Consider the following 25,427-nt stretch of genomic DNA (forward strand, 5'->3'; position numbering starts at 1 on the left):
AGAACTTTTTCTGTTTAATTCAAGCAGGAGCTACAGCTGGCAAATAGATACCCTCCAAGTGCCCCAATTTAAGCAGGACATCATGGATTGACACAGAAGCTGCCATGGCTACTGATCCCAATCCTGGATGCGCCATTTTGGTTCCCATGCTCTCACCGTGCCGGAGCGCAGGACCAAAAGACGAGCAATTTTTTATTCTGCACTTTGGCGTGAATCTCTGGGCTCACACCAGAGCACAGGACCAAAAAATGGAAGGGAAACCCCACACGTTGCCACTCCTTTTCTTTCATCCGTCACGGTCTGTGTGTGTGACCTAAATTGCCCTCCCAAAATGTCTGCAGTGCCAGAGGAAGAGGAGCAGCAGGCCAGCGCAGCATCTCCCAATGCCGAACAGGCCAACACAGCCTCACACCAGGCACTGCCAGTCCCTGTTGTGTCTTCCGGTGTTGTGCAGGTCGGTGTAGCCTTCTGCTAGGCCACGCCAGTCTGCACAGCATCTCCTGATGTTGAATAGACTGGTATGACCTTGTGCCAGACCACACTAGTCCTGCAATGTCTGCAGACGTGGTGGAGGCCAGTGCAGACTTCAACTAGGCAACGCCAGTGTGCAGGCTGAGCATGTGTTCCTTAATTCTGTGTTCCCTGAGCCACTATTTTGCACCTGCCTTTGATTGTTGCATATCCTCAGGGATCTAGTGAAAAAAGCAAAGCAGTTTTCACAGACCTGCAGTCTAAATGTCAATGTGCTATGATTCTAAAAAGCTACCTTGAATCCCATTGTGGAAGAGAGGTGGGATATCCATGCAATAAAACAAATAGTAATAAAAAAAATGGCATACAGGGTACTCATGAAATAAGAATATAAAAAAGCCTGCCAGTGCCCCATCTAATCCAGCATCTTGCTTTCACAATGGCCATCCAGATCCCTATAGGAAATCTGCAAGCAGGAGCTGAAAACAAGAGCCCTCTCCCTTCCCCTGGTTTCTAGCAACTGGTGTTCAGAAAATGGAAGCAGAACACAGCCATCATGGCTAGTAGCCATTCACAGCCTTATCCTTTGTACAACAATACCTCTTGAGATTGTCAGAATTTGGGAACAGAGGCTGGATCTTCAATAAGATAGGATACTGTGCCAATTAGATCAGTGGTCTCAAATTCCTATGGTAGTATACACATTCTTAAAAGGATTTGTCTGGTGTTTTGCTTTACGTACACTCAACAAATCCCAACTGCTTGCTGTTAGCCTGATCAAACAAACTCATTCCAGACCTAACTTGGTGAATGTGGTTTTGCATGGTTCAAACCCCGCTCACCACGCTAAAAGGAGGGGGGGAAGCATTTGTATCCGCCCTAAGAGTCAAGGCCCCAGGAGAAGCCTCAGCTGCATATCAGAGAATGTGGTGAAGGAGCTGCATGAATCATCTGCTGTCTGTGGCTGGGCTTGGTACCAAGCTGTGCTAGGATAGGAGGCGTTATCAGTTACAACTGAAGATAGGGGGTTTGGGGGGGGGGTTGTGAGCCCGAGCTGGGAAGTGAGGAAATGTGCTGTGTGCACTCAGCTCATAAAAGCCTCTTTGGTGTCAAAAGGTTTCTGGCAAAATGTGTGATGTTGCTTGCAACAGACTCCCAGCCCAAGACGATGGGATGTTTGTTTGTTTTTTTTTAAAAAAGGGTGGATGTTTATACGTTTACAAAAGGATGCAAGATGGAAGAATCTGGGAGTTGTTTTTTAGGATGCTGATGAAACAAGCAACCACACACTCTTCAAAGCATAGCCCTATAATTGCTTAATAGACTCCTTGCAGTTGGGCTGAGCAAATGCGACCCAAGCCTCATTTTATCTTTAGGAACTTTGAGACAATAACGGCACAAGTAATCTCTCTCTCTCTCTCTCTCTCTCTCTCTCTCTCTCTCTCTCTCTCGCCACTAGCCCTATTTAGTATATTAACAGATAATCTTCTTCGCCTGCAGTTCAGGGTAATTAACCTAGTCTCCCTATTTCCAGTGAAGAGTTCTGCTGCTTCGTGGTATGCATTGTTTTCAGGGATAGGGAACTTGGGCGCATTCAAATGAAGTTGGTTTACAGCACCAATCATCCCTGATTATTGGCCATGTTGGCTGGGTCTGATGGGAGTTGGAGTCCAACAACATCTCCCCCACAGCTCCCCCATCCATACTTTAAAGGCAATGGTATGCACATTAAAAAAATATATTGCTTAACTAGAGTTCCTACAAGCTGTGTGTCCCCTTCTCCTTGTGCCCTCAATCTTTCCCAACATCAGGGTCTTTTCCAGGGATTCTTCTCTTCTCATGATGTGGCCAAAGTATTGGAGCCTCAGCTTCAGGATCTGTCCTTCCAGTGAGCACTCAGGGCTGATTTCCTTAAGAATGGATATGTTTGATCTTCTTGCAGTCCATGGGACTCTCAAGAGTCTCCTCCAGCACCATAATTCAAAAGCATCAATTCTTTGGCGATCAGCCTTCTTTATGGTCCAGCTCTCACTTCCATACATCCATTTTCTGAAAATCTGTGCCCTCTTTTGGCTTCTTCTTTGGCAATGCATAACTGACTACTCTGTTGATGCGTTATGAGGGCATGTTGTTCTGGTAGGGTAAACATTGACATTGACACACACGCACACAAACATAAACATTAGTCCTGAGAGAGATTTTGTATGTCTGATCACATCTCAGTGACAGGAAAGCAATCCATCTCTACAAGTGCCAACCTGCTTCCCTCTCTCAGAAGGGGCTCTTAGGTGTCTAGCCTCATGGCACCAAAGATTACATCCACCTTACAAAGAATAATATTCGTGAGTCATATGCCGCAGAAAACAGTTTCAGCAGTTTTCTCATGGGAACAGAATATCCCTACCAATTCAGGCAACCTTGAAAGCAGGTTGCATTTCTCCCCAGCAGCCTGATACCACTTGATGTAGTAACTAAGCAAGTCTTGTTCTGGGTAGGGGCTGGTTGGAAGACCACCTATGCAGCTATGGATGCTTTCTTCGGAAACAAAGGTGGGATACAAATGTAATAAATGGATAAGAACAATAGGTTAGTGGCTCTTCTGACGTGATGGCTCTAACAGGATTTTTGTTTCAGGAGTTGTATTCTGCCCCCTCCCTGTTAAAGAGATAGGCACAATCTCTGGGTTGATACCTGAGAAATGTACCCCAATCCAGATTTGAGGGGGGCCTCTGTCTTCTGATGAATCCTCTCCTCTGTCACTAGGTGAGCTTACATGGCTGCTCTGACAGCAGACCACACTCTTTTTCACAATGGCCAGAGCAACACTTGGCCAGAGGCACTGTGGGAAATTGAAAGAATGGCTAATTCCAAACAGATCGGCATCAAGTGCAGACACAGGCTGTGCCAGTCAGCTTGTAACAGCACAACTGAAGACGTTAATGAGCCAGGTAAGGCCGCTGTGAAACTCAGTAGGACCTTTTCAGGGCCTGTGGGCTGAGTTTTTTAGTAGAACATAAATCAAAGGGTTAAACAGATAAAATATTGTGCAACTGTAGCTGTGAGGGTCGTAGGAAAATTGACCCAGGTCAGCAAGGCTCTTAATGGACTTAATAGTCTAGTCTTCTTATAAATCTCTTGCAGGCCTTGTTGGCTGCTCTCAGAATTGTCTAATCTTTCACGGAACACATTCTTTCACTTAAAAACTTCAGCATGCACTATCCTCTGCCATGTTATGCATATGCTGAGGGGTAATATGAGCATGTGTTACAGCAGCCTAGTGGCAAATGCCAATAAAGTGATTTTGCATGTCAGTATTTGGCTGCATACACACCATACATTTCAGACACAGACACACACACACAGAGAGACACAGGCGCACATACGAATCTTGGGAATCCTCACAGAGCTACAATTCCCAGCACCCTTAACAAGCTACAGTTCTCAGGTTTCTTTGGTAGGGGGATGTACTTTATACGTATTGTGTGTATACAGCCTTAGAATAAAAGCTAGGTTTAAATCAGGACTAGGTTGCATGACCAGCTTTTGAACTGTGCTGAAGCAACCCCAACTGGCATTTGTAGTCCAGTTTGGAAGAGAGGGTTCCCCAGACTTTGCCTGCGCAGTAGATTCCATCTTTCGGGAATACTCTTGCTCTGCATGCAAAAATGGATGACAAAGGGCATTTTTCTATCTCTGTACATTGATCAATTTGTAACTAATAGACCACCTTCTGGATTAGTGCTACAGGAATTCAGTTTTTTGCAGGGAGGAGAAGGGATGGGGGGGGGGACACAGACTTGCTAAGTTGATATGTTCCTGCTGTCTGTGACTTTATTTATTAGTCCTTTCAAAGAGGGTTGCAATCACTGAACCTTTTGCATATGAATTTAGCACTTGGCAAAATAAATAAACCAGCAGGGAGTCACAAACTTCTACAGTGGCCCAAGTAATGTGATCTCTATTCAGCCTGTTGTGTGTGGATTCCAGCACAGTTCCCAGGCATCTCTTTTTTTAAAAGTGTTGTTCAAGTTGCCATTTAGGAGAAAACAAGTGGAAGTCTGTGAGAAATTGCAGATGGGATTGTATACGTATGCCTGTGTGATGGGAGGGGGAGTTAGGTAAAGGTTGGAGAGGCAACGTGGAAGGAGATGGCAGCCTGGGCTGCTGAGGTTCATTCATTTGCCATAGCTACAAAAACTAAAACTGAACCAAACACGCAACATCAGATGGCAACCAGGAGATGTCTTGGATGTGTGAACCTCCCCCCACTCTTTGAATGTACCAGACGGAGCTCTATTTCCACCTTACATCATCTCAGACATGAGTCCTTTCAACAGTGGGTTCATCCACTCTTACTTTTTCTCCACACTTTTTAGGCATAGGTCTGGGCTTTCCAAGTTCTGAGTAGTGTTGTTGCTGCTGCTGTTGTTTTTCCAGCATTTATGCTGGAGAAACCTGCCTTTCACCACTGAATTGAAGCAAACTGCAACCTGCAGAAAATCCAATTGCTGTTTGCTCTGATTCAACGGTAAAATGTGGGTTTTTCCAGGGAAAGCGCTAGGACATAAACAAACAAACCCACTTGGACTCAGACCTGGAAAGCCCAGGCCAGTGCCTAAAAACGCAGCACAAAAGGAACTGTGGATGAGCCTTGAGACAGGTTCATACAGTCAGAATCACGTGGTGGAGTCCTTCCTAGAGTGCACATACTGCAAAACTCATTTCTCATAGCTCTTCAGTTTTCAAAGCTCCTTAAGAAATCTGGAACATTAGGAGAAAGGTGACCCTGATGTGCTAATTTTCAACAAGCAGAGAGAATTTTGTGCTTGTTTTCTGGAATGATATCGTTCACAAAGGAATCTAGCAGGTGATTTTTGCACAGCATGTTTTGCACCGTTGTCAGCTGCAAGTCACGAAATGGTATCAACAAGTGATGATACACGTATATGAAACACAAATTGACCATAGTTCAGAAGTGGGGAATTTGTGGCCTTCCTGATGTTCCTGGACTCCTCCATCCTTGATCCTTGGCCATGCTTGCTTGGGCTGATGGGAAGTGGAGGGCCACAGGTTCTCTATCCCTGTTTCAATCGCAACAAAGTGCTTGCAAAGTATATGGAACCATAGTAACAATAGAAGCAACAGTTTGTGCTGCCACTAGCTGTTCAAGAGATATATGCCTCCTTTTGCAATTAACTCTATCATGTTTTTAAAACCTCATTCCAACAATGTTTTTGTTTTTAGTGTGTGTGTGTGCGTGCATGATGGGAGAGAAATCTCAGATGATCTATTACATGATTTCTCCAGCACCCATTCATTCATCAGCAAAAGACTTAAAGATAATAATTTTTTTTTTTGTTTAAGGCAATTACTTAATCTCAGCAAACTCCTGTGTTAAGCACGGCTATTAACAGAGCAGGCCATAAATCAACGCCCAACCAGGTGGGTGATTATTCTGAACTGCAATCACTCTTCGGGACCTTCTCAAGACCCCTCGCAGTCTTAAGCACCCTAATTGCATTGCACAGGCAGCATGCTAACAACCAGCACTTTGCATGAGCAGCAAGGAGGATGTGCTGTAAAAGGCGCCAGGCCCATTTTTAATACCAGTCAGAACATTTACTTACCAAGGCAGGATGATACATGGGGGTGATTAGCTAGCACCAAAACCACAGCTGGGTGCAACTGATAACTCCCTCATTCTCTCCTCTACGCCAAGACCATCCTGGCTGTCTTATGCTCATTATAAAATGACCACAACTCCCTGTTCTTAAGATTTGCATGTACTTCCTGGGGGTGGGGTGGTAGGGAGAAACAACATGGCCTTTACCATGTGGCTTCAGCAAAATGAAATGGTTCCCTATGTGGGGTGATCCCAGGCCCAATCTCGTGCCCTTTCTATTGAGTACAGCGGTACATGTGAGTCAGTGATGTGGTGCGTAGGGAAAACTGGATGCCAAAAATCCTGTTGTCCCTCTCTGCAACTCTCTGAATCATGCAACTCTCTGAATATGATATCAGCCTTTCCCAACCTGGTGCCCTCCAGATGTTTTGAACTACAATTTCCATCTGTTGGGGAATGCTATATTATATCTATTGCACCTTTGAATTTTTATTAATCATGCCCCTTCAACATTTATGGTCTGTTAACAGCTCTTAGCTATAATAGCTTTGGGGTGTCATCATGTGCAGAGCCATTGCAGCTTTGAATACCAGGGGAAATCAGCAAACAATATTGTTTTTTTAAAAAAGATTTTTATTGAAGTTTCAAAGATTTATATAAAAAGCAAAACAAAACAAAAATACAAACAGACAAAAATAACAAAAAAAACAAGTATAATTTCAATCCCTTATTTTCTTATAACTTACTTCCCCGACTTCCTCATACCTCCCCTTTCTGTATTCCAATTTCTAATTTATTAATTCAGCAAATCCTTTCCCTTGTTTTTCATTTCATTTTTAACCTTTCTTTTCATTTTACTTATCCATTACCGCTGGAAACCACGTAATTTCTAAACCAACGTCATTCTAACATTCATTAATTTTACAATGTTTCTTAAGATAGTCCTTAAATTTCTTCCAATCTTCTTCCGCTGTCTCTCTCCCCTGGTCGATCAGCAAACAATATTGTAGGGAGTGGGGGCAAAGGCACTGTTGCTTTCATGTTCTGCTTTGGGGTTTCTGAAAGGATCTGTTTGGCTACTGGTGGAAATAGGATTGTGGACTAGGTGAGCCTTGATCTGATCCAGCAGAGCTGTTCTTATTGTATCAATAACACAGGAAACTGCCATATACCCTATGGGTTTGTCTAACTCTGTATGGCAGTGGCTGTCCTGGATTTTAGACAAGATTCTCTCCCAGCCTTACCTGGAGATTGAAACTGGGGTACTTTGCCCACAAAACAGATGCTCTTTCACTGAACAATGCTCCTTATATGCTCTTACCTTTCATGTGCTCCTATTAAGCTGGACAAAGGTTGGGTTGCATACACACACACACACACACTTACACCGCTGCTTTGAATGGTGGCATTCCCTTTGCAATTTGGGACAGATTGCCCAGGGGAATGATGTCATTTCTTTGTCTAACATTGTTCCCAGGGACATTCTTGGGACTGGGAGATGGACCTTGCTTGATGCAACAGTAAAGTTTTCTCTCTTTTTTCTTTTTTTGGTAAACTTTATAAACTTAGTTTATAAGTTTATATATATATATATATATATATATATATATATATATATATATGCATATATATATGCAATAGGTTTATAGATAAGCAATAGCAGAGATCATTCCATGTGTAACTTAAAGGTTGATTCCATTCTTGGCAATAGTCAACTAGCCAAGGCAGCAGTGGGTGGTGGGTGGAGGTGTTCCTTAGCAGCCAGCCAGAGTGGCAGGATCTTCACTAAGGTAATAGGGATCCAATTGCCCTAGAAACAGACAACAAGCGTCTTGTCAGTTATTCAGAACAGAATGGATTCCTTCCATTGATAATGATATTATGAGCATGAATTATAAATCTTTTTCTCCATCTTCCATGACATATTTGACTTCAAAAGTGGTTCTAGGGCTTGTAATATCTATATGCCAAACCACAGCAAGTAAGTTTGCTTTTTGTATGACTACAGCATATAGCCCAAGTCTAGTAAAAGATACCAAAACAAACTCAAATCAAAGTTTCTGCTATAGACGTTGGCCTTCATATGTTCTCCTACAGTAGAAACCTCTTTTATATTTTCTTTAGTATGGAAGAAAATGAGAAAACATGCTTGAAATCCTACCTTGCTTGAAGTTGTGCCACTGACACAGAGTGTGTGAATTCCTTCATAGATTCATCAATGGTAATGAGTGAAATGCCTTCATAGACCTAAAGAACTGGCCCATTTACTTTTAATATACAGGGAGTCAGTATGTTTTTCTTTTGGTTCAGTTCAGATTGTTTCAGCTCTAGGCAAACACTGGTGTGATTCCCTACCTGAAAAGAGCTACAACCTATCCGCGCTGTAAGTAGTATTCTGTGGCATTCGGTTTGACATTGTCTTGTGGTCGTTATAATGCAGACCTCATTCCAGGTGATCTTGGCACTTTATAGAGTCAGGCCTTGCGAACAAAGAAGGCATCTGCACAAGGATCAATTTATTCCACATGTCTACAATTGCACCATGGAAATATAAAATGTAATACATGGCCCTGTGGAATTTAGCATCCTCAGTTTGCTTTTCAAACTGAGATTTTAAAAAAGAAGAAGATTTTAAAAAAGAAGAAGTTTAAGACATAAAGGAAAAATCTGGTGAAACTTCAGAATCTTAGGGAGTCTGAACATTCCAATTACTGACAACACTCGGGGGTGAATTCCAAAGCTCTCAACAGCAGCTGTGTATAAATATTAAGAAGAACCAGCAGCCAAAAAGAAACAAGTGGTACCTTATATAAGAGTGGTAGCCAACAGGGTTCCAGATGTTGACTGCACTACAACACCTATCATCCCTGACTGTCCGCCTTGCTGACTGGGGCTAATGGGTGTTGAAACCTATAGTACCTGAAGGCACCATGCTGGCTGCAGGGAGTAGAATAACTTTGGGCTGAGGCCTATCATGTGGAAGCAACACTACTGCCAATGAGACCTCCCCAGCTGTAACACATCTCAGGAGTTCTATAAGGATTTGATGGTAGGATGCATCACATATTGATCCTGAACAGTTAAACTATCCCTGCCCATCTCTACATGTGGATTGCTGACAAGGTAGAACAATATGTTTTCAATCTTATTTCTGGCATGGGTCCAAAAAATCCATCACACCCCAGAACTCCTAGAGCTGTGCCACTACAAGGGTAGACGATTTTGGACTATAACTCCCATCATTCCTGGCCATTGTCCATGCTGGCTGAGGCTAATGGAAGTTAGAATCCAACATTACTGAGAAGGCCACAGGTTGTACTCCAGTCATTTTTTCCATGAAACAGCCCGGTAAGTATTTTCTTCTGTTTTACCAGTGGCTCTGCAAGGAAGTGTGGAATCATTTCCCTGCATTGACAAATTGCATTGACAAATGGCTGTACTGGCAAAAATGGGGAGTTTGCAGGGAATGTTTGAAAAGGTGCCCTCAAAGCGGGTGAGCCAGTCATGGTAATGAGTGAAATTTCTACACTCCTCTATTCATTAAGTTATGCTTGGCTCTAGGGCATCTCTGCAAGAATGTATTCCTTGGCTGCCCATGCTTCTCCACTGTAAAAGCCATGCTAAATCCTTTATAAGCAGGTCATTGATTTCAACCAAAATGAGAATAAGAAGGGGATTGTGGCTTAGCCCATCTGAAGAGGCCCATTGCAGGATGCAGACTAGGTGCGACTCTTGCTTTGATCCATACATGCAGCCCATTTGCAAGTGGATTCCAGGAATGCAGCTTCCACCATGAAAAGCACTTGGCTATGCAACCCCAGGAGACTGCCAGTTAAGGCCTTGATCCTTTGGACTTCACTGAGCAGTTGTTGTTTTATTTCAACAGTACCGCTGATCTGGGCCATATTCATACAGTACATTAAGGCACTGTTATAACCCTTATTGCCTCGCAGAGCTACAAGTCCCAGAGTTCCCCGTGAAGAAGGATTCATTGTTAAACCACTCTGGAAACTGTAGCACTGTGAGGGTTTCAAAACAACTCTCAACACCTATAACTACAACATCCAGAATTCTTCAGAGGACGCCTTCACTGTAAAGAGGTGTGGCAGTGCTCTAAATGTATGGTGTGAATATGGACCTAGAAGCATCTGCCAGAAATGCAAGCACTAAGGCCTCACACAAAATGTTTGTAATTCTGGAACCCCAGAATTGCACTTCACCTACCTATTGAGGATGGTGCTGTGAAACAATTCATTTTGCTTATTGAATGTACACAATGGAACAATGTATGGAACATTCATCAGGTTCCATACAGATCTGTGCCATAAGATGGCGCTCTAAAGAATCAACAGTTGTGATGGGTAGATACCAATGGTAATTTGAACAGGCCTTATGACCTGATAAGCTTAACGTTTGATCAATATTTATTGAATGTAATAATATGTTCAGAAGCAGCACCATGATGGCACATGCCTTCTGCCTGTCTGGTGGCCAATTGTGTTTTGATGCTGTATGCTTGCGATGGTAGAGGACAGAGTGGGGCTCTTTGTTTTGATAGTTTAAAACATGAGGAAATATAAATATTATATTGCAGATATTCCCTCTCACATTGCACCCCCCCCCACACACACACAGAAATACTCCATATGGAAACCTTTCCTGTCAACCTAAATTCAGCAAGGGCTGCTTTAAAAGTACAGATTCAAGCTATTTTATGTTGCCACAACAACCCATTCTGTGAACAACAAAAAAAGGTTGATAGTAAATCTATATAAAGTGATTTTACAAACTCTGATGGAAACAAAAAAGAAAAAGAAAGAAGCGCTTTCCTTTTTTATTCTTTTTCTTTTTGGGGAGGATAAAATCAATCTTCTTCCTTCAATATTTTTGATTCTTCAATTAAGGGATTTGATCCACTTCCCCCATTATCCAGCACACTCTTAAACCTCCACAAACATTTGCGTGTTTTTGACAACCACCTGCCTTCCCTTTTCATCTTCTCTTCTACCTTGGTTCACTCCAGGAGTTTTGCTAGCCAGTTGGAACTTCTTTCTTATTTTTTCGAAGCAGCTGTTGGACGAATGAGCCCTGGATTCCATCTGGTTCTTTAAGTTCAATAGTCTTCCACACTAGCTTTCTACACTAAAAGACAGCAACCTCTCTTTACACAATGGCCACATTATATAACAGTGACTTCCCAGCAAAGCAAACTTCCTTTTATTCGATTGTGTCTCCCTTCTCTCTTTTAGAATTGCCTCAGCAGTCAAGCTCACAATATGTTTTCAGATCTGAGCTAGTCTAGAGGGCCTCCCCCAACACCCCTCCAATTGCTTTCTGGAGGAATTGGCAGGGGCCTGTATTATTAGGACAGCAGCCAACTTGTTCTAGTGGAATTTCCTGTCTGATTTTAATCCTACCCACCCCTTAGCTTTCATTTTTCCCCCCTCCCCTCCTTCAAAGTGAGCCGAGGAAAGCTTTTTTAATTACACTGCCGTGGGTTACTCTTTCAGGATATTATTATTCTTATTAAGTACTTCCTCTTGGGAAGAAGCAAAAGAGCGGAGCCTAACAAGTATGGTGGTACAGTCAAGACTTGTGGCCTTATTGTTCCTTAATAACTTTCAGATTGGAGGGGTGCTTAGACATACGTCTTGGCATGACAGCCAAGCAATGGAAGTGATTTTCAAGGCCCTTAACACTCTGCAGCTCTGGACTTGTGCAATTAGCAAGCTGCTGATTTAAAACCCTCCAGGTCGACTTTCCAGCTTCTCTGGGTTTGCAGTTCCTTAACAGCTCAAGAAGCCATCCTAGGCATGTTTGCTAAGTCCCATGGTATTCAGTGGGGCTTACTCCCAGGTACATGTGCACAGGATTGCAGCCTTGGATCCAGTACAACAACCAGAAGTGAATTTAAGATGTTCTTGTGGTATCCCATGGGTTTGGGAAGTGTACTCCCTGTGTGAGAAAACCTCACAGTGAGTCTGCCCTAGTGAGGCAGCAGAGGAGTCAAGAGAACTTCAATATTTATGAACAACAGAAAAGAAACTCAACATGGCAGCTAGGAGTTCTTACCCAGGCAAGACTAAGGTTCAAACTAGTTCTCACTGAGCTATGAAGGGAACCACACCCAGAGATGGTCATACACGCATAGGATTTCCAGGTCATCAGCCAGAACTCATGCTGTCTCTTTAATAACCTGGCAACCACATCATGAGGGTGAAACAGCTGCTTCTCCTCCAAAATCCCATCTTCAACATTCCCCTCTTGCCAGCTGCAATAAGCAGGACTCACTTCTTGTCCCTACAGCAGTTGAAGAAATTCAAAGACAATGCCTGGCAGGGGAAGATGTGGCCCTCTAGATGTTGCTGGACTACAATTCCCATCATCCATGACCATTGGCCAGGTGGTTGGGGCTGATGGGAGCTGGAGTCCAGCAACATCTGGAGGGTGGCACTTTCCCCACTTCTGATCTAGATTGTAACCTCCTTACAGAAGGGTCAGTTCTTGCTCTGTAAAGCCTTGTGCACATTGATGGCACTATATAAACAATAGATACATAATGTAAGAAAACCAAAGCTCCATCTCTTGGCTCCATCATGATTCATAAGAGCTGTTGCTTCTCCAAAGGCTTCACCTTCCGCTATGCTTCAAGAAGTGTGGTGATACCACACTACACCAATATAAATTATTTAGCTTCATGGGGGTAGAACAAATTCAGGGACACCTTTGCATCCTTTCCTAGCCCTCCCCATAACTGAAAGCATCCAGAACATCTGGTAGAACAATAGTCTTTCTGCCTAGACTTTTACCAGAGGGTGTTCAAGCAGATTATAGGCCAGAGCTAAATTTCACCGCACCTCCGGTGAAGGTTTTATGACTGCTAGTTTTACAGTGAGTCAATGGCACAGTTGAGGAATAAAACCTAGGGGTTCAACAGAAAAGATCCAATTTTTAAAAGATAGTAATAACACAAATTTGCAGTAAGTGGGTCTGAATTAAAGTGTATCACTGACCCTCAACCGCAGGGGATGTTAGGAAACTTTGTAATGGGGACATTATTCTCTCATTATTCATGCTGGCATTTCCTGTGTGTCCATCAGAAGCACTGGCTACCAGAGCAGAACGATGCCTGCTTAAGCTATCTCACTGTGATGTCTTATGGAACAAACATCCTTTGCTTACAATTTCAGTCTTCTTCTTCTTTGGCAATCACTCATAGCCGAGTAAGATTATCTTCCATAAACACAGTTTTAACAATGAGTCCGTAAGTGACTGTTGAGGCCAATTCTGGATCCACACGTCCTTCCACAGTGGAGACAATAGTTTCTGGGCAGGAGTTGATCATGGTGTGGATTTGCCAAGCATGCCTTCCTCTTAGCATGTTTCTCCCTTGTGTCCTGAGTTTGAGTGTCTTTGAAGCCCATGACACCTTTGGTAAAGGCTGTTCTCCAACTGGAGCGCTCGCAGGCCGGTGTTTCCCAGTTGTCTGTGTTTATACTACATTTTTTAAGATTTGCCTTGAGACAGTCTTTAAACCTCTTTTGTTGACCACCAGCATTACGCTTTCCATTTTTAAGTTCGGAATAGAGTAGTTGCTTTGGAAGACGATCATCAGGCATCTGCACAACATGACCAGTCCAACGAAGTTGATGTTGAAGAATCATTGCTTCAACACTGGTGATATTAGTTCGCCTGTCTTCCCAAGTGATATGTAAAAAATTTCGGAGACACCATTGATGAAATCTTTTGAGGAGTTGGAGATGGCATTTATAAGTGGTCCACGTTTCACAAGAATATAGTAAGCTTGGTAGTACAATAGCTTTGTAAACAAGCATTTTGGTTTCCCTGCAAATGTCCCAGTCCTCAAACACTCTGCACTTCAGTCAGGAGAAAGTCGCACTCGCAGAGCTCAGGCGATGCTGGATTTTGGCAGCAATGTTGGCCTTTGTGGAAAGGTAGGAGAAGTGATAGACATTTTCCAACGTTACACCATTGAGTTGGATTTGTGGTGCTGAAGAGGGGTTATTTTGTACTTGATCATAGATTCTGGTGTGTGGAGCTACCTGAGTCCCCTTGCTCACTTTTCAGATGCAACTTCAACTGTTCCAACACAAGCCTTAGAGTGGTAGCTAAAAGGTCAGCATGGGTGAATTATGTCTGAGTGGATTATGTATTCACATCTAATTTACAGCCCCATATAAGGTGAATCCTTAAGGCAGCTCCAAATATTATAATTATTGTGGGTAAACACTGATGTGTCCTGGAGCAAATACATGAAGTGCGTCTGTCTCTCACATGCATACATATGTATGCACCCTTAAGCAGCAGTGAAAGAATACAAGTCCCACAACTCTCAGCACCCTTAACAAACTACAGTCCCTGGGATTCTTTGGGAGAAAGCCATGACTGTTAAAGTGGTATAAGAGTGCTTTGAGTGTTCAGTGTGGATGTGACTTAAGGCTATGGAATATGATGACATCAGTATATGGGTGACATCCACCCCTGTTTATCCTTCAGAACCCTTCAGGTTGTCTAAAATATCCTTTGAGGAGCCAGACATTTTCATGATTGCTTTGTGTTGCTTTTAATTGTTCTTATGATGCTGTACACTGCTCTGATGGTTTGTGGGAGGGTGAGATATAAATACTATATATATATATATATATATATATGCTTTCGTAGATTTTCACGGGTACAGGAATGCAGGTTTTGGTGTCCTCGGGTGTCTTCCCGTGTAAAAGTTGGGGTGTCTAGGCGAAACGTCGTCGAAACCTCGTCGAAACGTCGCCTAGACACCCCAACTTTTACACGGGAAGACACCCGAGGACACCAAAACCTGCATATATATATATATATATATATCTCCAGTTGATCACCCTGAGTCAGTGCTTGCAGTCAGTGATGAACTGGGTAAGGGAAACTAAACCGAAACTCAATCCAAAGAAAATAGAGATAATGATGGTAAATTGTGATGGATGCTGAGATTAAAATGGAACAGGTTTGTTCTGGATAAGGTCACATGCCCCCTTAAGGATCAGGTTTACAGTTTGGGAATAGGCCTGGGCCAAGCATTTCTCCTGAGCTCCCAGAAATTTGCTGTGGCCCAGAGTACTTTTTCCAACTGAGGTTACACCCCCACTGTTGGAGGACTTAGTAGGAATTTGAAGGTAGTCCTTAACTTCCTCCCTCCAGCACCCATTCTTCCATTATCTCAGTGGGTGAATGCAAAAGTGGTACTTTATCACACTCTCCCTGTTCTCCTACAGTAAACTGGTTCTCTGTAGTATCCTGCCAAGGTGCAAGGGGAATTTTACAACCTATTTATTTATTTATTTATTTATTTAGTTAGTTAGTTAGTTAGTTAGTTAGTTAGTTAGTTAGTTAGTTAGTTTAATAACCTCTCTGCTTGGATGACAGGCTTATCAAGTGATTGGATTCACATCCAAGTAAGTTACCATTTATAGTTGCCTATAATCACCCAAGAAGTGGGAAAGTAGTGTATTTCAACATTCCTCTTGGCAAGCAAATACAGCTGAACACTTATTTACTAAGTTCTTACAAGCACACTCTGGTAAGCTTAAAAGGTAAAGGTACCCCTGCCCGTACGGGCCAGTCTTGACAGACTCTGGGGTTGTGTGCCCATCTCACTCAAGAGGCCAGGGGCCAGCGCTGTCCGGAGACACTTCCGGGTCACGTGGCCAGTGTGACATCGCTGCTCTGGCGAGCCAGAGCTACACACGGAAACGCCGTTTACCTTCCCGCCGGTAAGCAGTCCCTATTTATCTACTTGCACCCGGAGGTGCTTTCGAACTGCTAGGTTGGCAGGCGCTGGGACCGAGCAGCGGGAGCGCACCCCGCCGCAGGGATTCGAACCGCCGACCTTTCAATCGGCAAGTCCTAGGCGCTGAGGCTTTAACCCACAGCGCCACCTGCGTCCCATCTGGTAAGCTTACCACTAGGTAAATTATTACCTGTAGTCATCCTGGATTTGTTCCCATCTGCTCCCTCAGACCTACTCACACCCTCCTACTGCTTCTCTACTCTTCTTCCCCTGAAGCCCTCCCTGGGCACTTCTTGGCTTTGAAATTTCGCTGTCCGTGGTGGCACCTAGAAGGGCTGGAAGGGGAAGAACTACTGCAAGCATTGCATCTTCAGCTGTGAGAGAAAAGAGTGGTCAAAATGCTGTAAAGCTTTGTGAAAAGCTAACAGTTGCAACCCCCAGTTTCTTGTCCTGCCGTGCCATTTTAATTTTGGGGTCTATGCAGCTGAACATTTATCAGGTAGTAACTTGCCACGTAGCCCATATCATCTCCATCTCAATGAAGTACCCTTGGTAAATGCTAAGAGATGGTGCCCTTGCACTCACAGGTGGGCTTTTGTTCCACTGGAAGCACCCACTAAGAGAAGAAGAAGGGAGGGGATTCCCCCCTCATTTCCCCTCCTCCTTGCAACCCTCAACATTCCCTGAAAATCAGCTCCAGAAACAGGGTGGGAAGTGGCATGGGAGACAGTGATGGAAAGTGGGAATTTGTATTTTTTTTAAAAAACAACCCTCTCCTCCTCTTCCAATAGTGATGCCTCACTGGATCCAAAGCCCATCCCTGCATGCAAGGAAACCAACTGCATTCCACCCGTAGCTTAAAAATAATGTAACAGGAGGCAATGCAAATCTCCAGATGGTTAAAAAAACCAGCAACAGTAGTTTTCTCCAACATCTTTTTGTCATGGATGATTAAAGCATGAATGATCTGTAGAAAGCAATGCTGAGAGTGCGGAATGCATCCCACATGGTTCACTGTGTACCTGTATCCTCTTTTGTTTTGCTAGGAGGGTGGGGGTGGGCATGAGGGGGGAGATAATTCCTGCCACTGATGCAGCAGAGCAGGGGGATGGAACTATAGCAGCAATTTGAATGAGGCTTTGTTTTATAGCTCAAGTTACACATTCACCTCTGGCTTTAAAATGTGCAGACAAAGTGTAATTAGCAACCACATAATTACCTTCTTTGGCACGGAGTGCATTCGTTCTGCACTGGGCGTATTTTGTAAACTGCTTCAAATAAGTCATCTTACTTGAAGCGCTATTAAATGTAAGCCCTTAATGGAGTTTTGATTGCAGGTTAAGTCAGAGCTACTGTAAGTTTGGCTTTCTGCTCTGCTTCTCACCCACCCCCTTAGTTGGATGGGGCTCCTGCAGATGACTTTCCCAGCACGTTCCAATTCTGTGTGGTAGCTGTGACTTCATCTGCAGAGAATCCCACCAGCGTACCCATAGGATATGCTCTGTCATGCTTGCTGTGACCCAGTTCCCCCCACCCCCCGCTCTTTTGTCTCAGACCTTCTCTGACCCCTTCCCTATTCTCTCCTCTGATAATTCACCCCAGTCTATTATTAACGGTGCATTAAGCTGGAGGTTGTGGCGCTTTCAGGCAAGATATCTTTCTTCTGCCCATTCAACTCCCTTAAACAGCAAGATCATTATTCGGATGACATCATAAAAACACTGATAACCTGGGGGCAGTTTGCTATCTAGGATTCTGATTGAATCACAAGTTCCTGAACTCCAAGGGACATCAAATGAAAATGAGGCCCGTGCCACCAGTTATAACTGCTTAAAGAGGAAGGGGTGTGTTTCCATTTTGTTCCTCACAGCAAAACTAGATGTTATAAAGTGAAGTCTCTTCTCCTCCCCGCCCCCCATAACGTCTGTAAGTTTATCCCATGCCTTGCATTTGATGTCATTAGACTTTTGTGTTTGTCCAGCCACACCACCAGCAGCCAGTAATGTGGACTGAGAGTGGACAGCCCCCTTCTTGCATTAATTACATAAAGGAGCTCCACACAGTTAAAGTGGCAGTGGGGCCATGAACCCAGTGTTGTGCAGCTCCAACAGCCATGTACTGAGCATAATCATCTGCAGTGGGGAAGGACTGCACACACAGACTCTGTTGATGTTGAAACCCTGTTAGCACAGAGTTACAGCTGCCATGGCTTCCACACATATACTGGTGTCAGCTTACACCACTACACTCAACACATGGATGTGGGAAATGTGGAAATTATCCAATACCAAGGGGGCAATATCAGGATAGTAGTTCAACTGCCCCTTTAATCTCATGGAGCTTTTGAGTTCATTCACTTCTAAGCTGCATGTCCTGCTTAGCAACCTGTAAATCATTGTGCTGGGTCTCCAAACCTATGCCCACCTAGCTGGGAGTAAACACCATTGAACTCAGTGGGACTTACTTTGAAGCAGACGTGTATAGGATTTTGTTGTAAGATGTCCAGCACGGTTCCCATTCATTGCAGCAATATGATGTGTATTATACAATATTCTAGATAGGAAAAGGCAAAATGTGTAAATAAGCTTAAAGCAGGCCTACTCCAATGGTGCTCTGTCTACCACTTGGTGGTCAGTGAGCTTCATTTGGGGAGTCTGTAAGTGTGTCTGTCAAAATACAATTGAAAAGCACACAGCATGTAGGACAGCAGATTACAATTGCTAAAACTGGCAGAAAAGTCATTACTCTGTCTACCAAGACCATTAGCCATTTTCAAGTGGTCAATGGGGGGGTGGGGATTTTGGGAACCACTGGTTTAAAGCTCTCCACTTCAGTCTTGTCTTATCCCTCATTTACTTGAATTCAACATTCAAGGAAGAGACACCAACAAGGGCAACTTAAGAAATTGCATTTTCTGTTTAGACTGCTGAAAGAGATTTCTCTCTCTCTCTTGAAATGTATGCTTACCCTTCGAGAAATCAGGCAATTGTTTCTGTCTCCAGAAAACAAAAATAAAAATGCTGATTCTGATAGGGATTCCCATTCTGTGCTTGGTAGTGCATGGAGATCATCTTTATATTTGCCTTGTTCTATACAGTGGTACCTCAGGTTAAGTACTTAATTCGTTCTGGAGGTCTGTACTTAACCTGAAACTGTTCTTAACCTGAAGCACCACTTTAGTTAATGGGGCCTTCTGCTGCTGCCGTGCCGCCGGAGCCTGATTTCTGTTCTCATCCTGAAGCAAAGTTCTTAACCTGAAGCACTATTTCTGGGTTAGCAGAGTCTGTAACCTAAAGCATATGTAACCTGAAGTGTATGTAACCCGAGGTACCACTGTATCCCTTCTTTGCCTGAGGCTAGTGTTTACATGGCCCTTGGAAAGTTACAGGTAACAAGGTTGCAATCTTCCTTATACATGAAATATTAATAATCTGCCCAGGCAACCAAGGACAAGAAGAAGAGGCTTTTCTACAGTCAGAGAAAATGTCCACATTTTCAAGAAAAATATGAGATCCTGTGCTTCTGTTGTTTGATTTCTTAAGTACAATCTCTCTGTATTCTCCTCCCTTTAATGCAGAGGTAGCCAGATGTTCTTGGAGAACTACTCCCATCAGCCCCAGTTAACAGGGCTATTGGTCAAGGGTGATGGGAGTGGACATCCAACAACATCTGGAGCGAACAATGTTGGGTCTTCCCATTTAATTATTATGGGCTCCTGTAAACTCAATGTCCATGCTACAGTACAATTTATTTTGTCCTCTTTATCCACGTGACCTCATACATCATCCCACACACCAACACAGCTTTCTAATTATAATATCCCATATTTATTTGTTTGTTTGTTTGTTTGGTAGTTAGTTTAATTAAATTTAGATTTAATTGTTTTAGATATAATCTTGCTCTTCAAATGATCCCAGGGCCATTTATATACTAAACCACAATAAAATCATTTCATACACAGTTCATCAATATCAACAAAAGATCAGCAATCACACTAATAGGCAGAAATACGCAGTGAATGACCGTAGCAGAACCATACTAGAGGGTCAGACCCATCATTTCATAAATACACTTGTGGGGAAGTAAGTCTAGACAGATTTCTTGGGAGCTTGCTTCCATGTAAGTCTTTAGTTCTTTATGTACACTGGCTAGAGGACAAGCAAAAAATGTCGTTAATAACTAATAATTAAACATTCCAAGGATGTCCACCTCTTTTAACCCCTGTGTGTATAACTATGTAACTGCCTCACACCCGGTAAGAATACTTGTCCATTGAGGAGTTATCATGAAAGGCTTAGTGAAAATGCCAGTCAAGAAGCTAGACAAGAACTTTATTGTCACTTTCACTCCAGCAAGAGCAGAAGAGTGACAAGAAACTCCTGGCTCCTTCCCGATCCAACTAATGACTAATGACATGATCCACATAGGAGCATCTATCCAGGGTTTCACCTGAAGCCATTCTAATCACCTCCTACCTCTTATCCTTTTGACTGGAGGTGTCAGGGATTCAACCTGAGTTCTAATGGCTACAACACATGTTATGTTTTAAAATGCATACTAAAGCAACAAATGGATGTTTGCAAACATGTGTGATAAAGGTTCTTTCAGCATGTATATGGAGTATGTAACAGGTGTTTGCCAGTACGTCATAATGCGTGAGCGAGCTCTTAACTCCATTTCCCCATTGGGACTTAAGCATCAAAGTTTGCCTTGACAGATACAAAAGATGGGCCAGTTTCTTTAGGGGCCAGTACTCAGTTAGGCATGGTGCTGGCCACATGTTAATGTCCCCTAAATCAATGTTTAGCTTTCCAAAGCTGGGTGTACCACTGAAGTGGTCACCCAGTATGAGACAAAGGCCTTGTTTGCACAACTCTTTCCAGCGAGGGACTCCCCAGCTCACTTCAGTTGGAAAGGAAGTACATTCTGCACATGTTCGCTATTGTTGATTCTCTCAGGGTTAAGCCTTGGCACTGAAAACTGTTAAGTGCTTGTGGACTTGGCATCAAGTTGGACAGAGGTTGGCACTGAAGAGTCTAGCGGCTATAAAACTGGAGTGTGAATGAGATTTTGTTTTCATTTGAGACCAAACAGGGTCATGATGCCTTTTCCACTTGGGTAGACACGAGCTGCATCTTTATTTAAAAGATTCCTACTACACAGGCCCTTTGAGCAGTGTCAAATCAATGTTTACATAGAACCTGGAATGGCTGGGGTTGGGGAGGTGGTAGTGGACCCATAATTCATTCATATTAACTCCATAGTTGTTGTTTTTCTCTTTGAAGGTTTAACAGTTACTCTACTGTGTGCTGACATTGGCCAGGCTGCAAAATAGCCGCCAGGATTCCCCTGTGACTCTTAGAACAAGGCTGCTATGGAACCTTGAACTCTTTCTACACCATCATCTCTGATTTTACTCCTCTCTCAACAGCCCTGACAGCCAGGTGGTTTTCAGAGGGATGGAGATGATAGATGATAGATTAGATAGATGACAGATGATAGATAGATATAGATGATAGATAGATAGATAGATAGATAGATAGATAGATAGATAGATAGATAGATAGATAGATAGATAGATATAGATGATAGATATAGATGATATAGATAGATAGATAGATAGATAGATAGATAGATAGATAGATATAGATAGATAGAGAGATAGAGAGATAGAGAGATAGAGAGATAGATGATAGATAGATGATAGATGATAGATAGATAGATAGATAGATAGATAGATAGATAGATAGATCTATAGATAGATCTATAGATAGATATAGAGATATAATCTTCTGTATTCTTTCACTCTTGCTCACTGTGATGATAGATAGATAGATGATAGATAGATAGATAGATAGATAGATAGATAGATAGATAGATAGATAGATAGATAGATGATAGAGATAGATAGATGATAGATAGATAGATAGATAGATAGATAGATAGATAGATGATAGATAGATAGATAGATAGATAGATAGATAGATAGATAGATAGATGATAGATAGATAGATAGATAGATAGATAGATAGATAGATGATAGATAGATAGATAGATGATAGATAGATAGATAGATCTATAGATAGATCTATAGATAGATCTATAGATAGATATAGAGATATAATCTTCTGTATTCTTTCACTCTTGCTCACTGTGCAGTTCAAGCAGTTTCCAAATATTCCTCTTGTGCTGACAAGACCACAGTGAAAAGAAGGGTTGGGGATGTTCTATAGCTAAGTTTTTATTCCTCCAAATAAAGAAAAAAGGGTCAGGGAGTGCCCAATCCCTCTTGCATTTTCATTTACATTGCCTGGACCCACCTTTAATAATAATAAAAAATGCATTCAGGGACCCATTTCCTAATTTTCGCACCATATTATATTTATATTTATATTATTTGTATTTATATTGTTTATATTTATATTTATATTTATATGGTGGTATGGCTTCTCTTGCAACCCAACTTAGATCAGACTGTGACCTTGTAGTGAGTTCCAACCCACCAATGGAAGACTGGTGTTCTAGGGCATGGTTTGAGGGCATTAGGCTACCATCTTGTTGAAGCTAAGCAGGTCTGGGTCAGGTCAGTTCAGTGCCTGTGAACCACATGTATGCTGCTTTGGGTTTCATGGTGGAAGGAAATGTAGGGCTGAGAGGTCATACAAATGCATTAGTCAGTTTATCATTTTTGTGCAGTGAATTTCCCAACTGCTTTACAGCTCTCAGATAATCACACTGTTAACTTTGGGGACTGGCAATAAATACCAAGGCTTGTAGCTTTCAGCCACTGTAGGTGTTCTGCGGTCTTTGCAGACCTCTTTAAACAAATGCACATCAGTGGGGCCACAAATGATGGTAAGTAAGGGCAATTAAGTCTCTTTCAGTGGGACGACAGCCACATTTCCTTTCCAGTTCTTACTGCTTAAAGAGTTGACATTGGTTCTAACCCCAACTAAAGAATCATGGCAAGAAAAATTGATGGACTATGCAGAACTGGCAAAACTGACATATAAGCTATGGGACAAGGATAACTGTGACTTTAAAGATGAATGGGAACCCTTTACAAAGTATTTGAAGACGCAACAAAGTGAACTGGACTCCTTGGCTGGCTTTGAATAAACATTCACAAAACTTTTTATTGATAATAATCAGCTAAATAGTTTGAGGATCTATACAACTTTGTAACATGCAGAAAACAGCATTCTCAGAGAAACCAAAGACTGGAACTGAGGGAAGCCGAGGGGTGGGGGTGGGTGGGTTTTTGAGGGAGGGTGGGGGGAGGAAGGAAAAATGCGGGGGGATAAGGATGATTATGTTTTTGGATAATATGTTTGTTTTAATTTTGAATTAAAAAAATTAAAAAAAGAAGAGTTCACATTGGAGCTTTGCTTGCCTGTTCCACTCTTAGATAAATATTTCCAAGTTGGGATGTTTGTGTATATACCTTAGGGAAAGGTGCTGCTACTGCTGACAGTGGAAGCAATTCTGGTCTGGGTTCCGCCAAGCTCTGTCGACTCTGATTTGCACTGGGATCCGAGTATTCCTTGGTGCTTCCTATAATCTCCCTGAGTTCAAAGAGCGCTTAGCTCCTTGTCTTTGTCAAAAACCCTGTTGGAGATCTTTTATGTCGAAGATGTAGGATTTCTCCAAATGGCTTTGATTATTTATTCATTCTCCTTCTCTGGTGTACGATAGTACAGATATCTCGAAGACCCCCTTGTTTGCCTCTGCACTCGCTCTGAAATGCATGGAGCTTTAGTGCTTTTGAAACTGTTTTGTGGGGCTTTCCCCCCCTTCTTTTTAATAAAACGAAGGAAGTTTTTTGAAGCCGTTTTTCTTCTTTTTCCTTCCACAGTGCCACAGCATCTTTTCCCAGCCTTCCATGCTCCTTTGCCAATTGACATGCGTCACCAGGAAGGAAGATACCATTATGAACCTCACTCTATCCATGCCATTCATGGGTAAGTTTTAGCAGTTTGCTCTGGTGCTGTAGCCTCCTCCTTCCTATGCTGAACTTTAATGACAGGAAAAAGACAGAAATATGCTACAGCATATATATAGCAAGGCCTTTCTGCAAGGGTAAGCATTCTATTCTTAGCTTCCTCAGAATCTATCTCTTTTGCCCTCTGTATAAATTTGTTAACTGGAATATTGACTACTCTACAGGTGTTATCAATTGCAGAAATCACAGTGGTGTGTATCTTTATTAATAGTTTGTCATTCAGTTGTGTAAATAGTTCCATTGCTGATCGTCACAGCTCTATAAGGCCCTTACTTTGCTCTTTCCACTTTCCAACAGAAATGGAATAAATCATACAGAAATATGCCAGTGAGATGGTGTGCTACAGCACATGCAACCACTCTACTCGCTTACTTGGGAGTATGTCCCATTGGTCTCAATAGGACTTACTTAGTAGACATGTGTAGAATGCTGTTAGTTGGCTTTCTTTCCAGCTTCTCAGATTCCAGGAGGTGCTGCTAAAGACTAGAAATCCGCAAAAGAAAGAAAGAAATTTACCATAGAAAGGCAGAAAACTGAAATTCTCAGGAAACTGAGTCCTGTGCTTTGGTGCCATATTCTGCTATGTTTTCTAATCCCAGCTCAGGAGAAAGGTGGGAGATAAATAAATATAATGATAATGCTAGTAATAAAATGTTTTTCTGCACTGCTGCTGCAGAATCTTGGCACACAAACACGGGCATCTTTGTTCCTCCTCTTCCAGTCAAATACAGCGCCTCACTGCCTTTCATAAGTATTTTCAGTAGGCCATCCTCTGTGTGCATCCCAGAGGCACAGCTACACATTTAGGTGTTCATACTTTTGAAACTTACTCAGCAGCCGGTGATAGACAGCAAGTTACTCACTAGAGATGAAAATAAGACTTTGGAGAAAGAGGAGAAAATGTCTCTAGAGAGGGGTCAAAATCCTGCTCTGGCTGTTTCCAAATCCAGCTGCAATCAGTGAAGAGAAAAATATGCCGTCTCCTAAGGACGTGATGAAGAGCAGCACAGCTGACAGTTTCCTCCCCCTTTCCTCTTCTGGAATGCCCTGTTTCCGGATATCCCCCTTTTTAAGCAGGAGAAGAACTGCTGTGAGGATGAAGGCGAGTCTGAAGGTCTGACAGCTGGGCAATTTCATGCAATGGGGAGTTGTGGAGGTCTTTGAAAAGGGTATTAACTGCTTCATTGTTGCCAAAAAATACCAGGCACAGCGCCTGGGACAAAATGTGCCTCCCTAGCTGGCCTGGAATATCCCCCGTTGGATTTAGCACTGCATGGTCAGCATGCTGATCACTGTGGGGAAATGCTCCCATCAAGGGGAGCTGGGAGGAGCAGTTCAATAATAAAATATGGCCACCTCTATCATGTCAGTCATTTTTAATGTAAGTCATTTTGAGTTCCCTTGGAACCAACCAACAAATCCAGTAAATAATAACATCCATGGCTTCTGAAACTAAAACCTAGGGGTTTCATAGTAATGGATTTGGAGCGGCAACAGGAAATGCTCTGATCTTTTAACTGTTTAAAACAAAACAAAAACTATACATTGCT

The 25,427-nt window shown here is 42.6% G+C and overlaps 1 protein-coding gene across 1 annotated transcript in view; it reads left to right on the forward strand.

Moving 5' to 3' along the window:
- GLI2 (GLI family zinc finger 2) overlaps window positions 1-25,427 on the forward strand; it is a 192,767-nt gene that overhangs the window by 107,541 nt on the left and 59,799 nt on the right. The window contains exon 3 of the mRNA XM_083733935.1: window positions 23,731-23,836. Within this exon, the coding sequence (XP_083590061.1) occupies window positions 23,731-23,836 (106 nt within the window). The remainder of the gene's footprint in view (window positions 1-23,730; window positions 23,837-25,427) is intronic.

The sequence above is a fragment of the Podarcis gaigeae genome (assembly GCF_964106915.1).
Source record: "Podarcis gaigeae genome assembly, chromosome: 1".
NCBI lineage: Eukaryota > Metazoa > Chordata > Lepidosauria > Squamata > Lacertidae > Podarcis > Podarcis gaigeae.